This window comes from Mytilus californianus, unplaced genomic scaffold (genome assembly GCF_021869535.1).
Source record: "Mytilus californianus isolate M0D057914Y unplaced genomic scaffold, xbMytCali1.0.p SCAF_2, whole genome shotgun sequence".
NCBI classification, from domain to species: Eukaryota; Metazoa; Mollusca; class Bivalvia; order Mytilida; family Mytilidae; genus Mytilus; species Mytilus californianus.
In genome coordinates, this window is record NW_026262668.1 from 44,328,314 (window position 1) to 44,343,204 (window position 14,891).

The 14,891-nt window shown below is 33.2% G+C and overlaps 1 protein-coding gene across 1 annotated transcript; it reads left to right on the forward strand.

Moving 5' to 3' along the window:
- Positions 1-5,138: 5,138 nt before the first annotated feature.
- On the forward strand, positions 5,139-13,091 carry LOC127728001 (glutaredoxin-1-like). Its single transcript, XM_052235154.1, has 2 exons — positions 5,139-5,379; positions 11,049-13,091. Exons 1-2 carry the CDS (start codon positions 5,155-5,157, stop codon positions 11,157-11,159), a joined length of 336 nt encoding a protein of 111 aa, XP_052091114.1. The 5' UTR covers positions 5,139-5,154; the 3' UTR covers positions 11,160-13,091.
- The last annotated feature ends 1,800 nt before the right edge of the window (positions 13,092-14,891 follow it).

Below are 14,891 nucleotides of genomic sequence, written 5' to 3' on the forward strand. Positions count from 1 at the left end.
GTGGTGGAAATGCTTCACAGAGGCAACTATTGCCAGTAATTCCCGCCGGGTTACGCAATAGTTACATTCAGCTTTATTTAGAGTCTTACTGAAATATGCAATGACAATCTCTTGTTGAATCTGTGACAATACAGAACCCATCCCAAAGCCGCTTGCATCCGTGTCTAATATACAAGTTTTTGTCGTGTCAGGATATCCAAGAACTTGTGCTGAAATTAAATATTCCTTCAAAGCATCCATTGCTTTCTGACATTCCTGTGTCCATTTGAAATTGTCTCCCTTTTTGTGAGTTTGTGGAGAGGTATTCACAAATGAATGGGCCTTCTTTTGCTTTAGTAGTCCCTGTACTTTAAGTTAAGGGTTCATTTATGGTTAGGGCTAAGGTAGTGTTCGTTTAAGGTTAGGGCTAGTGTAAGGGTAATTTAGGTTAAAGGTTAATTAAGTATCGCTCTGTATGGGTTGGGACGCCTAAAGTAAAAGAAGCCATTAAATGGACACCACATCACTGAATATGATCGACATAATTCTTCATTTGAATAATAATAAAAAATTTCCAGTCTGTTGTATTTTGATACATTTCACTTTAACATTTTCGAGAGACTTCGAAAAAGATATATTTTTTTCAGTTCTCGTCGAACACACGTAATTGAGTGTTTATGTCTTCAATATTTCTTTAGATAAAACAGATCCCTACGATAAAGAAGGAAAAGACCTTTAGTCCTTATGGTTGAGATACGTAGAATTGGAGCTCTTGCAGAGAAAGGTAATCAATCAATTTATTCTTTTTTCTAAATATATATTTTTTAACATATTAGGGACAAAATTTATTTATTTGTTTGTTTATTCACATGTAGATTTCACACTTTTTAATCTAATTTTAAATGAATGTAATATGTCTACCAATGGGTCAAATGGGTTGGTATCGATGCTGGTGGACTGTAAGACAGTGGGTGTACCACTCGCCAAGTTGACAGAATGCATTTCGGATCTCCAAGAAATTAAACTAGTGTGACGGATGTGTTTGATTGCTCGGTTTAATCTTTTTTAATCTTGTCCAAACTTGTGTTCTCGAGTATACCGGATAAGGATTATTTAAGAATCACATTTCGTGCGCATTGAAATCGGAATCATACCTGCGAATAAGGGACAATAAATGGCCTCTTTGAACTTATTTATGAAACCGTATAATAAATTCCGATTGTTGTTTTAGGATTCATGGCTAAAAAGAGTGAAGAAAGACGTCAGAATGTTTTAGCTAGGAGGGATTCAATTTTAACAATAAGATTAAAAAGACAGAAGAAAAAATAAAAAGAAACAATCTTATGGCAGAAAAGAAGATGTTGTATAAGGAAAAGAAATAGAAATTCTTGGAAGAAAGGGAAGAAATTGACACAAAGAAAAACCAAGTTATCAACAAAAAAGAAATAAAAACCACTGGCCTTCCAGACGTTTTTGTTTGACTCCTTTATGCATTCAATTTTTCAATGAAATACAAAATTATAAAACTTATATTACTTGCATTATTTCAGTAGTGCCGCCATCATTCAACGTCGGTCTATGGAATCCGTTCATGAAACATTTTTTTTGTTTCAATCAATGTAATAAAAGAATTTATAAAAAATATATAATCGGCTATTTAACCATGGAAAAAAATCAGACGAGATGGAGAGATACAATTTGCATTTAGAATAAGAAGATTATAAGGAGAATTACTTTCAACATTTTATATTGCAATATATGACTGCAATTGTCTCATCAATAAAAGGAAAATTAACAATAGAAAAGGATAAGTTGTCCTGTTTATCATAAATTTTTATATGAAGATTATAATGAAAAATCATAATGTTAATGTTCAATAAGGATATCAGTCTCTATCAAATATAAAAATAAGAAGATTTGGTATAATTACCAATGAGACAACTCTCCACAAGAGACCAAATGAAACAGAAATGTTTATTTAGAAAGGATAAATACATTTGCAGTGGCGTAGCTTGACTCTCATTTCTAGTAAGATAAACGATCTGAGACTTTATAGGAGTAAAAGCTTCAGCGCAGTCCAAAGATTGCGATGCAGATTGGAAACGGGTGGTAAATAGGTGTAAACCGTTTTGCATCAGTGTTTTCGTTATGTACATATGCAAATTGTTGAATGTTTTACAGGTTTAATTGATTGCTGTATTCCATAACGCCCAATGACAAATATTTCATGCATATTAAGACCAAAATTAAATTATTAATAATCTAATAGATATAGGTTTTCCGAAGTAGGTCGACGAGAATGAGACCACGAATTTCGACTGTCACTTGAAAAGCAGAGTGTGTTAGACGGACAACAGACCCCTATAGACTCCCTACAGAGTTGATTCTATGGTTACTTAACATGCAGTGAGTGTGGCAACCTCCCTACACGAAACATCTGGTTAAAAACGTCCCAATCACGACCAAACGTGGATGCGTATTTATACATCCCGCGCAGCCAAACGAATGCCCTTTCATACTTTTACATAAACTTCAATTACATTGTATTTATAATTGGAATCATCATTTCGATCTTTAGAATTTAAGTGTTGTCTTGTTCTTTTTTTTCAATCTTTCTTTTTTCTTTTTTTGTGCGTGTGTTTTTTCCCCGGGGGGAGGAGATGCGCTCTTGATTAGCTACACACTGGCTTAAGTTCTTGTTTATGAAAACTTCTGATTTTAGAATATTTTTATCATGAAATAATTCTTTTTTCCAAAGCGCATTTCACCAATACATTTGAACGAAACTGCTGTTTGAAATTATTATTCTCGATATTAAAATCAAAATATGAAACAAAAATAGCTGAGATAATCATGACCACCTCTTAATATAAAAATAAGGAGATGTGGTATGATTGCCAATGAGACAAATATCCACCAGAGTTCAAATGAAGTGGATGTAAGCAATTATAGGCAACGTACGGTCTTCAACAATGAGAAAAAAAACCATACCAAAACGGCTATAAAAGGTCCCGACATGAAAAATATGAAACAATTCAATTGAGAAAACTAACAGCCTAATTTATAACAAAACAATTTACGAAAAACAAATATGACAGACATGAACCAACGACAACCACTGAACTACAGGCTCCTGACTTGTGACAGGCGCAAAACGAATGTGGCGGGATTAAACATGTTTGTTATCGCTCAACCCTCCCCTTAACCAGAGACAGTGGTGTAACAGTACAACATAAGAACAAACTATAAAAATCAGTTGAAAAAGGCTGAACTCATCAGATGGATACAAATAGAAATACATCTAACAAAAACACAGAGTAGACGTGGACGGGTACTTGTACATCCTAACAACAAAAAGACACTTAGTACAGATCTGAGAGTACTCGCAATTACTGACAGCTAGTTCAAAGCTAATAACAACTAATAAAAAAAAGTATAGATTCTAGGTACTGATGTTGTTTATCATCTTAATATCGTGTTATAGTGTTCTTTTATTTTTCTTTGTAAATTATTAACGTTTACTGTTTGGTCCATTTTTGGTAATGTCTTTAGGCGTGGCTCGGTACTTGTACATCCCGCCATTGTGTTGTTGTGCTGTTGTCATTTTTTGTATTCTTGTGTTTCATTTTTGCGGATGTGTTTTGTCTATATGCAATTTTGTTTTTCTTTGTTGACATATTTGTTTGTTTTTATAGTGATTGAGATTATAACACAATGTTGACTGCTGTACCCCTATTTTTGACATTTTTACCTATTATGTCTGTTTGTTTTGTTCACACATTGTTGTCATTATAATGGAATTTTATTTTGTCATACAAGCGAGAGGTTTAACTAGCTTTAAAACCAGGTTTAATCCACCATTTTCTACATAAGGAAATGCCTGTACTGAGACAGTTGTCTTCCGTTCGTTTGGTGTGTTTGAGCTCTTGCATTTGCCAATTGTTAAGGTTCTTTCCGTTTTGAATTTCCCTTGGAGTTCGGTATTTTTGTTGTTTTACTTTTAAGTAAGAGCACAAGTCAGAACCGAACCATGTCTAGTTGAACCTTTACTTGATGCATCTATAAAACGAAAGTTCAAAGGTTTCTGGTGTTATTTAGGAAACCAATACATAGTCGAGGGGTAGACAGGGGGTACCCTTCTCCCACCTCCCGCCCCTATCTCCCACCTCCCACTTTTAGAATCTCTCCCACCTATTTTTTGTCTCCCACCTCCCTCAAAAGCTGTCCACCCCCTCATAGTGGAAATCAAGTGGTATTCGGTAGCAGCTTTAAATTCAGTCGTCGTTGAAGCATGTCACGTATTCTACCATCTTACGAGTGACAAATATCTACAAATGTTTGCCCAGTAATACTTGAAATAAAAAATGACCGATAACTATAAATAGGAGGAAAACCATGTTTCTTATCATGTATAGCTTTAGTCTAAATGATAAAGACGTCTTGTGTGGATTTTTTGCTGGTCAATTACTTTTTAACGTCAAATCTCGGAAAGACGTCAAAGCAAAAAAATGAAAGAAATAAACCGAGACGTCATAATAATTTGGACTAGTGCAGCTTTGGTATTTTTTGTCAGGGTCTAACAAAAATGTGTTACTCCAAGTTTATTTTTACCAGTAGGACAACCGGATGTCTTACTGTACAGTACAACTAATATAGATTCGCCCATCCACATTAACAGTCTGATCTACACTAGCACTCAAGTTTTTCTATCACTGAAAAACATAGGTTGGCCCGTTTTTCAGTTTGACAGTAACACATGCGTGTTCTGATGAAGGATTAACTATATAAATCCTTGTGCTGATTAACAAGAAAACAATTGTCATTTCGGGGCCTTTTATTAGTGACTATGCGGTATGGTTTTTGCTCATTGTTGAAGGCTGTACGGTGACCTATAATTGTTAACTTCTATGTCATTTCGTCTCTGGTGGAGAGTTGTCTCATTGGCATTTATACCACATCTTATATTTATATTTAAAAGTACTGGAATTAGTTATCTCATACAGTATATGCAATCTCAGTATTAAATCGACTTACCTGCATTCTTGTTCGTTCAAATTCAGTACATTTTTGTCCTTACTGGTAAATAGTAACGTATATGGTACTTGGGTAAACTTTATCTAAAACGTTCATATGATCAAGATCGTATCTATGACATTTGAGACGCTACAGTGCAATATGGCGGGAGCTGGTGCTAAAACTTTTGTGGACAAAAAGCTAGCCCAAAGAAAAGTTTTATTGTTCTCTAAGTCAACTGACCCTGATTGCAATGTTGCAAAGAATATTTTTACAGAATTTAACTTGGGACATGATATTTATGAGGTCGTTGAAATAGAAAAGAGGCAAGATTGCACACAGATTGAGAACTATTTCCAAGTTTTATGTTTGTCTGATACTCGAGAGGTATGTGTTATGGGATGTTAGACTGACAAAATATCACTAACTTTTTTGATTTTAGCTACTAGCTGACATCATTTGAAAATGAACTAACACAGACTGACACTTACACGACATCCCGAAATTCCTAAACAAAGCCTAAACTGCTAAAGGTCAAGTTACAGATAAATGGGTCTCACTATTTAGAGACAAGAAGCGATAGATGACAAGAAGACTAATTTAACGACAAGAAAAGAAATTTAGCATCTACACGATGTAGATATTTCAAATAAAGAAATAAAGAAATGTGCATTAAAGTGTTCTTAAGGAGGTATATACATGTATGTTATGTCACATGATTTTGTAGAACTGAGCATGCCCAGTTTTACAATTATTTGTTGAACTGGGCATGCATTGTTTTACAATTTTCATACGATCTGTACACCATTCACAATTTCCCAGGAAATTGTCTGGGGGTAATTGTACAAGTACAGTGGAGTTCCCGGTGTCCGTGCGGCCGGTGATATCACGCATTAGCTGATTTCGTCATATCAACACAGTAACACAAATAAAATCGTTCTTGTTATTGTTTTAGCCTTCTGAAGGGATAAAAAAAGAATAAAATTGATAAGTTCAAGAGTTAATTAATTACTGCAATCCCGGGATTTACAATATTAGGCCAATTTCCATTAAAAAAATTACATCATCAGATTAAATTTGTTTTAATTTAGTCAAATTTAAATCAGATTGAAATATTTTTTGCTCTGCATCCTTGGCAGTGTGTTTGGTTTAAATTCAGCTATATTTCATAGTATAAAATCTTTCCTTTATTCAAAATAAGCTATTTTTGGAAGGCATGCGCGAAATCACCGGACATTGGAGGAACTCTCAGAACAGGGGTTTCCCTAATTTTGGACACGCATTACACAAAACCTGAGGGTGAAACCATACAAACAGAAGATTTTATGAAATAAAAGTATGTTATGAATGTGTTCAAACAATATTATCCAATTATTGGTTTCATCAGTTGAATGAAGTGAAGTCATAAGTCTTAGGTGTGCGGATAAACCGGACTGCACCGTATACATGTACAGTAATGAAGCCTAGATCATCATACAATTGTAAAACTCTGCATGGTTCGTCATACAATTGTAGGACTGTGCATGCTTCATCATATAATTGTAAAACTGTGCATGCTTTGTTATTTATGGAATGCCCAGTTTTACCAAAGTTTGCTGATCTGGTCTAGCATTGTTTTACAATTTTCATACGATCTGTACACCATGCACAATTCCCCGGAAATTGTACAAGTGAGCAGCCCATATATGCATGTAAAGTAATGAAGCCTAGATTATCAAACAATTGTAAAACTATGCATACATGTACTTATGCACGTACAGTAATGCAACCAGGATTGTCACACAATTGTAAATAACTGTGCATGCTTTGATATTTATGTAATGCCCAGTTTTACCAAAGTTTGTTGAACTGGGCATGCATTGTTTTACAATTTTCATACGATCTGTACACAATGCACAATGCCTCTGGAAATTGTACAAGTGAACAGTTCATATCATATACATTTAAAGTAGTCAGTGCAGCTTAGATCATCAAACAATTGTAAAACTGTACATGCTTATTCACGTAAAGTAATGCATCTGGGTTCTTCAAACAATTGTAAAACTATGCTATAATTTATACATGTATGTAATGCCCATTTTTGCAATTGTTTGTTGAACTAGGCATGCATTGTTTTACAATTTTCATATGATCTGTGTGCACCATGCACAATTCCCCTGGAAATTATACAAGTGAACAGTTCATATATACATGTAAATTAATGAAAGTAATTGTATAACTGTGCACTTGAATTAAATGATTTCAGAATTATGCAAATAATTGTAAAACTGTGCACTTGAATTATATCGGTGCATAATCATGCAAGAAGTTGTAAAACTCTGCACTTGAATTAAAATCATTTTACTTCAATTAATCATGTAATAGGATTTATGCAGCATTTTGCTAATGGTGTTCAGCACAAATAAAACTTGCAGAATTGTGCATGCCCAATTAGTCTGATATATGTCTATTTGGGCATGCCCAGTTCTACAATTATTTTTACCCATTTATACCTGGAGTAACTGGGATATTTCCCCCTTAGTTTTTGAAATCCAATCACGGTATAAAATACCATTTGTTAATTTAATTCTATCCTGCTGAAACCAATATACTTTAAATATTCAACTTTGTTCCGATATACTTTCCCAATTTGGCTTATGTGGACTTCCCTCTTCAGGTTCCATAACTGTCCCAATACTTATCTGCTTGCTGCGCCCGGGATATTTCTTCCAAACTTCTTCCTTCCACCCATTTCAGACTTTCATCACTGTCCTCTGTGTCTTCCTTCATTGGTACCAAGGATTTCAGGTTCTTTTGCTGCCTTTGTCACTCGCAGGTGCTATATGTTATCGGACTCCGAATTGCTTTGTCTTTCTCTTCTTGTCTACTGCAGTAATTGCATGTGGTACAAGGTCGACGTGATAGACCGTCTGCATTACTATGTTGTTTCCCGGGCCTATGCTGAATAGTAAAGTTGTACGATGCCAAAACTTCCAACCATCTAGCCATTTGGCCCTCTGGGTTCTTAAAGTTTAGCAACCAGTTAAGGGCGCCATGGTCAGTTCTAACCAAGAACGACCCCCCCATACAGGTAGTGGTGGAAATGCTTCACAGAGGCAACTATTGCCAGTAATTCCTGTTGGGTTACGCAATAGTTACATTCAGCTTTATTTAGAGTCTTACTGAAATATGCAATGACAATCTCTTTGTCTTGTTGAATCTGTGGCAATACAGAACCCATCCCAAAGCCGCTTGCATCCGTGTCTAATATACAAGTTTTTGTCGTGTCAGGATATCCAAGAACTTGTGCTGAAATTAAATATTCCTTCAAAGCATCCATTGCTTTCTGACATTCCTGTGTCCATTTGAAATTGTCTCCCTTTTTTGTGAGTTTGTGGAGAGGTATTCACTAATGAATGGGCCTTCTTTTGCTTTAGTAGTCCCTGTACTTTAAGTTTAGGGTTCATTTATGGTTAGGGCTGAGGTAGTGTTCGTTTAAGGGTAGGGCTAGTGTAAGGGTAATTTAGGTTAAAGGTTAATTAAGTATCGCTCTGTATGGGTTGGGACGCCTAAAGTAAAAGAAGCCATTAAATGGACACCACATCACTGAATATGATCGACATTATTCTTCATTTGAATAATAATAAAAATTTTCCAGTCTGTTGTATTTTGATACATTTCACTTTAACATTTTCGAGAGACTTCGAAAAAGATATATTTTTTTCAGTTCTCATCGAACACACGTTATTGAGTGTTTATGTCTTCAATATTTCTTTAGATAAAACAGATCCCTACGATAAAGAAGGAAAAGACCTTTAGTCCTTATGGTTGTGCATGCCCAATTAGTCTGATATATGTCTATTTGGGCATGCCCAGTTCTACAATTATTTTTACCCATTTATACCTGTCTTAAGCCATTCTTTATGGACACTTATAATTAGTATTATCTGATGAATGAAAGATTATCTCATCCAATATTCTCTTATATTAAGAGTAATTGCCATTTGCTTTATTTACATAATTTATTTATCAATAATTGAATTACTTTACTGTTGTGAAACCATTATGATTTTGGGATTTTAGAAATTTAAAATGTTCAGATTGATGAATACTTTAATAAATTACAAGAAGGCATACATGTAGCTACTAAATACAAAATAATTTGAAACTTTATAAAACAATAATAATTTATAAATTGTAATTAATTAACATTTTTGTAAATTTAATGTTTTTGTCGAGCCTGCGACTTTTGTCGCAGAAAGCTCGACATAGGGATAGTAATCCGGCGGCGGCGTTAGCTAACTCCTTAAAAGCTTTATATTTTAGAAGGTGGAAGACCTGGATGCTTCATACTTTGTATATAGATGCCTTATGTTACGAAGTTTCCATCTGTCACATGTCCATTGTCCTTGACCTCATTTTCATGGTTCAGTGACTACTTGAAAAAAAGTTAAGATTTTTTGTAATGTTAATTTCTCTCTTATTATGAGTAATAGGATAACTATATTTGGTATGTGCGTACCTTGCAAGGTCCTCATGCCCGTCAGACAGTTTTTACTTGACCTCGACCTCGTTTCATGGATCAGTGAACAAGGTTTAAGTTTTGGTGGTCAAGTCCATATCTCAGATACTAGAAGCAATAGGTCTAGCATATTCGGTGTATGGAAGGACTGTAAGGTGTACATGTCCAACTGACAGGTGTCATCTGACCTTGACCTCATTTTCATGGTTCAGTGGTTATAGTTAAGTTTTTGTGTTTTGGTCTGTTTTTCTTATACTGTATGCAATAGGTCTACTATATTTGGTGTATGGAATGATTGTAAGGTGTACATGTCTAGCTGGCAGGTGTCTTCTGACCTTGACCTCATTTTCATGGTTCAGTGGTCAAAGTTAAGTTTTTGAGTTTTGGTCTTTTATTCTAATACTATATGCAAAATGTCATCTATATTTGGTGTATGGAAATATTTTATGATGTACATGTCAGTCTTTCAGGTTTTATTTGACCTTGACCTCATTTTCACGGTTCATTGCTCAGTGTTAAGTTTTTGTGTTTTGGTCTGTTTTTCTTATACTATAAGCAATAGGTCAACTATATTTGTTGTATGGAAGGATTGCGAGCTGTACATGTCTGTCTGGCATTGTTCATCTGACCTTGACCTCATTTTCATGGTTCATTGGTCAATGTTTAGTTTTCTTGGTTAAGTCTGTATCTTAGAAACTATAAACAATAGGTCAACTATATTTAGTGTATTGAATGATTGCAAGTGTACATGTATTTCTTGTTTGGTTTATATGACCTTGACTTCATTTTCTTGGATCATGTTAAGTGTATGTGATCGTTGTAGTAAAGCTTTATATTTAGGACTATCAATATAATATCAATGATTAGTAAAGAAGGCGAGACATTTCAGCGTGTGCACTCTTGTTAAAATAATATATAAACTTTCTTGTCGCTAAATTTTGTCTTCTTGACGCTTCTTGTCGCTTCTTGTCGTGAATTAGTGAGACAGCAGTAAATCGGCTATGTTACAGATTTTGGTAAAATTTAGTATACAACTTTAGATCGTTAAACTACAACTGAAAATAAAAAAAAAAATATTTAGTTGATCTCTTTTATTTTCTGAAATATTGCTGATTGAATTGTTTCAAAAAAGGGAACATTTGTATAGAAAGCACTTAAAATTTGTGGTAAATGTTCTTAATTTGCCTTTAAATCATCAAATCTCCAATTTCAAATTCATATATGTTGGTGTTGTAAAATATAGGCTTCTGACTTTGAACAGACACAAACAGAATGTTGCATGGGTTAAACATGTTTGTGAGCGCTCAACCCTGCCATAATCATGGACAATGGTGTAACAACACAACATAAAAACAAAGCCTAAAAATCAGTTGGATGGCTTTACACATCAAATCGTCAAGAACAAAACCAGTTTATAGGCAGTTAAAGAAGAATTTAAGCTTAGTATAGAATATTTCAAATAAAGAACAGTTTGTATGCAAGGTCAAAGATGTTCTATTTTATTATATTGGTTGGTGTCATTGCATATCAATAAAAAAAAAATTATTTCTTTCAGGTTCCACAGCTATTTATAGATGGTAAATACATTGGAGGATGGCGAGAGATCCCCCGACTCCATAAGTCAGGAAAACTGGCAGAAATGGTATACAACTGGAAAAAGAAATGAAAGCAAGAGTGTCAGTTCTAGTAATAAAACTATGTGACTAAATTTGTAAAAAAAAAAACCCATTGTACTCAATTTATATAGAAATTTACTATTTATTTTGATATAAGCATGATAATATTGTGTTTTTAGATTTGTGTTATTGTTGAGATTACATGTATAACAACTGAAAATGAAATTTGTTTGCCAGTATTGTATTTGAATTTTCTGTGATGGAAGATTTTTATGAGATTAAGAAAAAATAGTTTTATTCTATTAACATCCAATTGTTTACATATTATTTGATAATGCAACTACTTCTGCTAAATGTTTTGAATACATTGGTACTCTAATCTATCTGAGTTGTCTTAGGATATATCTCTTTAGAGAACCAATATTTTCAATTTACAGAAAAGTAAAAACGAGAATGTTCGTATTCTTTAGTATAAAATAATATTTTCTTAAATGGGTGTTCTAGTATTTTCTTAAATGGGTGTTCTAGCAATACATGATTTAATGACATATAATTCTAGATTTATATAAAGATAAAAAAGCTTTTTTCGTAAAGTAATAATTCTTGATCAATAATTGATTGCCACTAATTTTATAAATCATGAACTTTTGTATCCATATTTTGAATTTCTAAAAAATCTAAATGAAAGATTAAACACATTGATCTTGATTTACAGCAATATCTTATATAAATCACAAAGCATGTATGAAGAAAAAAGTAATTGAACAATTCATCTTCAATAGGTATTTTTTTTAAGAATGGCAAGTTTGTAAACCATGGAAAATTTTGTCATGTATAATTGATTGAAATTTTCTAGATGTAGTTCCTTTGTAATATCAAATTTGATTCAGTATTTTTGGTAATACATTTTTGTGCCAATATTTATAGGAAAGTGATTTTCGTTAACAGTGTCAAATGTTTTACCATACAATTTATTGTATTTACTACCGAACATTATTTTATTAGTTTTATAGTTTTATTGCTAAATTAAAGTAATATACAGATGGTCTTCTTTAAAATATATGATTTAAAGTAGCATTTTACAGTAGTTTTTTTAAACTACCATCATAGTGCCAAAATGAAAATTAGTAAGATGAAATACTATAAAAACAATTGTGACTAGATTTATTTACCTGAAAACAGCTCTAAAAAAGCACTAACAGTCATACATTTTATTTTATCTGAAGGCTGAAATTAACAATGACTGAAAATAGTTGTTCTAAGAAGAGAAGGTGTTATAGACATTGACAAATGGTTTGCTCTGCTAAATGCTAGTTAGAATCGAGGAAATATATGCTATTGTGAGCTATACATTATTAAATTGATGATGTCATGTATATTTCTAACATGTGTGTTATTCCAAAAAAAGATTTTTATGTGTAGTATACCCACATGTACATGTAAGTATTTAAATAATAATGAATGTATCATCTCCAAAATACTTGAATAGTTCTATCTTGTACTTTTGTCATCTCTTCCTTGGAAATCACATTTAACTCAATTGCTTTACATTTCCTTCAGTGAGCATTAGATGGAAGATGTTTAAAGACTGGTTTCCTGATCATAGAAACCTGATTGGGTATACTTTCTTAAAATGTGGGTACCAGTGTATTAATGTAGTAAACAAAATGATCTATCCTTCCAATAATAATTGTTCACAGAAATTGTTTTGTTTTGTCTTTCATACCTTGAGCATTTACTTTGTATTGTTATTTATACATAATATTTGTTAGTTGCACATATTTGCAATATTTTCAAATATTCAGAGTTCTGTTTTTTTAGAATGAGCAATATTGTGTGTATTACAAGTAAATGGACAATTTAGTACATTTATCTTCACTTTTTAATTTTATATATACCGGTATTCTTTTATCATATTTGTAAACATTTTTGAAGTTAACTATTTTTCTGTTTTATTTAGAAAATAAATTTATTTCACATTTTTTATTTATTATTATCATTGTTGTCATATTTTACAAGATATATACTTGTCTAATTTAGCAAGTCCTTTTGCAGTTTATAAAACAGATAGATTTGAAAAATAATCCATTTTCTCAAAGATTTTCACCACTATCATCCTGAAGATGCATGAAATATTTTTCACTGGAACCAAACAATTAACTATTTATCAATAATCACCACAGCCTTTCATGGATTTTTATGCCCTGTATACAATAAAGAACATTCATGTTTTCTGGTCTACATCAATTAGACCCTCCTAATAAGGAACATTCATGTTTTCTGGTCTACATCAATTAGACTCTCCTAACATGGAACATTCATGTTTTCTGGTCTACATCATGAGACCCTCCTAATAAGGAACATTCATGATTCTGGTCTACACCAATTAGACCCTCCTAATAAGGAACATTCATGTTTACTGGTCTACATCATTTAGAATCTCCTAACATGGAACATTCATTTTTTCTGGTCTACATCAATTAGACTCTCCTAATAAGGAACATTCATGTTTTCTGGTCTACATCGATTAGACCATCCTAATAAGGAACATTCATGTTTTCTGGTCTACATCATTTAGACTCTCCTAACATGGAACATTCATGTTTTCTGGTCTACATCAATTAGACCCTCCTAATAAGGAATATTCATGTTTTCTGGTCTACATCAATTAGACTCTCCTAACATGGAACATTCATGTTTTATGGTCTACATCATGAGACCCTCCTAATGAGGAACATTCATGTTTTCTGGTCTACATCAATTAGACCCTCCTTATAAGGAACATTCATGTTTTATGATCTACATCATGAGACCCTCCTAATAAGGAACATTCATGTTTTCTGGTCTACATCATGAGACCCTCCTAATAAGGAACTTTCATGTTTTCTGATCTACATCAATTAGACCCTCCTAATAAGGAACATTCATGTTTCTGCTCTACATCAATTAGACCCTTCTAATAAGGAACATTCATGTTTTCTGGTCTACATCGATTAGACCCTCCTAATAAGGAACATTCATATTTCTGGTCTACATCAATTAGACCCTCCTAATAAGGAACATTCATGTTTTCTGGTCTACATCAATTAGACTCTCCTAACATGGAACATTCATGTTTTATGGTCTACATCATGAGACCCTCCTAATAAGGAACATTCATGTTTTCTAGTTTACATCAATTAGACCCTCCTAATAAGGAACATTCATGTTTCTGGTCTACATCAATTAGACCCTTCTAATAAGGAACATTCATGTTTTCTGGTCAACATCAATTAGACTCTCCTAACATGGAACATTCATGTTTTATGGTCTACATCATGAGACCCTCCTAATAAGGAACATTCATGTTTTCTAGTCTACATCAATTAGACCCTCCTTATAAGGAACATTCATATTTTCTGGTCTACATCAATTAGACCCTTCTAATTAGGAACATTCATGTTTTCTAGTCTACATCAATTAGACCCTCCTTATAAGGAACATTCATATTTTCTGGTCTACATCAATTAGACCCTCCTAATTAGGAACATTCATGTTTTCTAGTCTACATCAATTAGACCCTCCTTATAAGGAACATTCATATTTTCTGGTCTACATCAATTAGACCCTTCTAATTAGGAACATTCATGTTTTCTAGTCTACATCAATTAGACCCTCCTTATAAGGAACATTCATATTTTCTGGTCTACATCAATTAGACCCTCCTTATAAGGAACATTCATGTTTTCTAGTCTACATCAATTAGACCCTTCTAATAAGGAACATTCATATTTTCTGGTCTA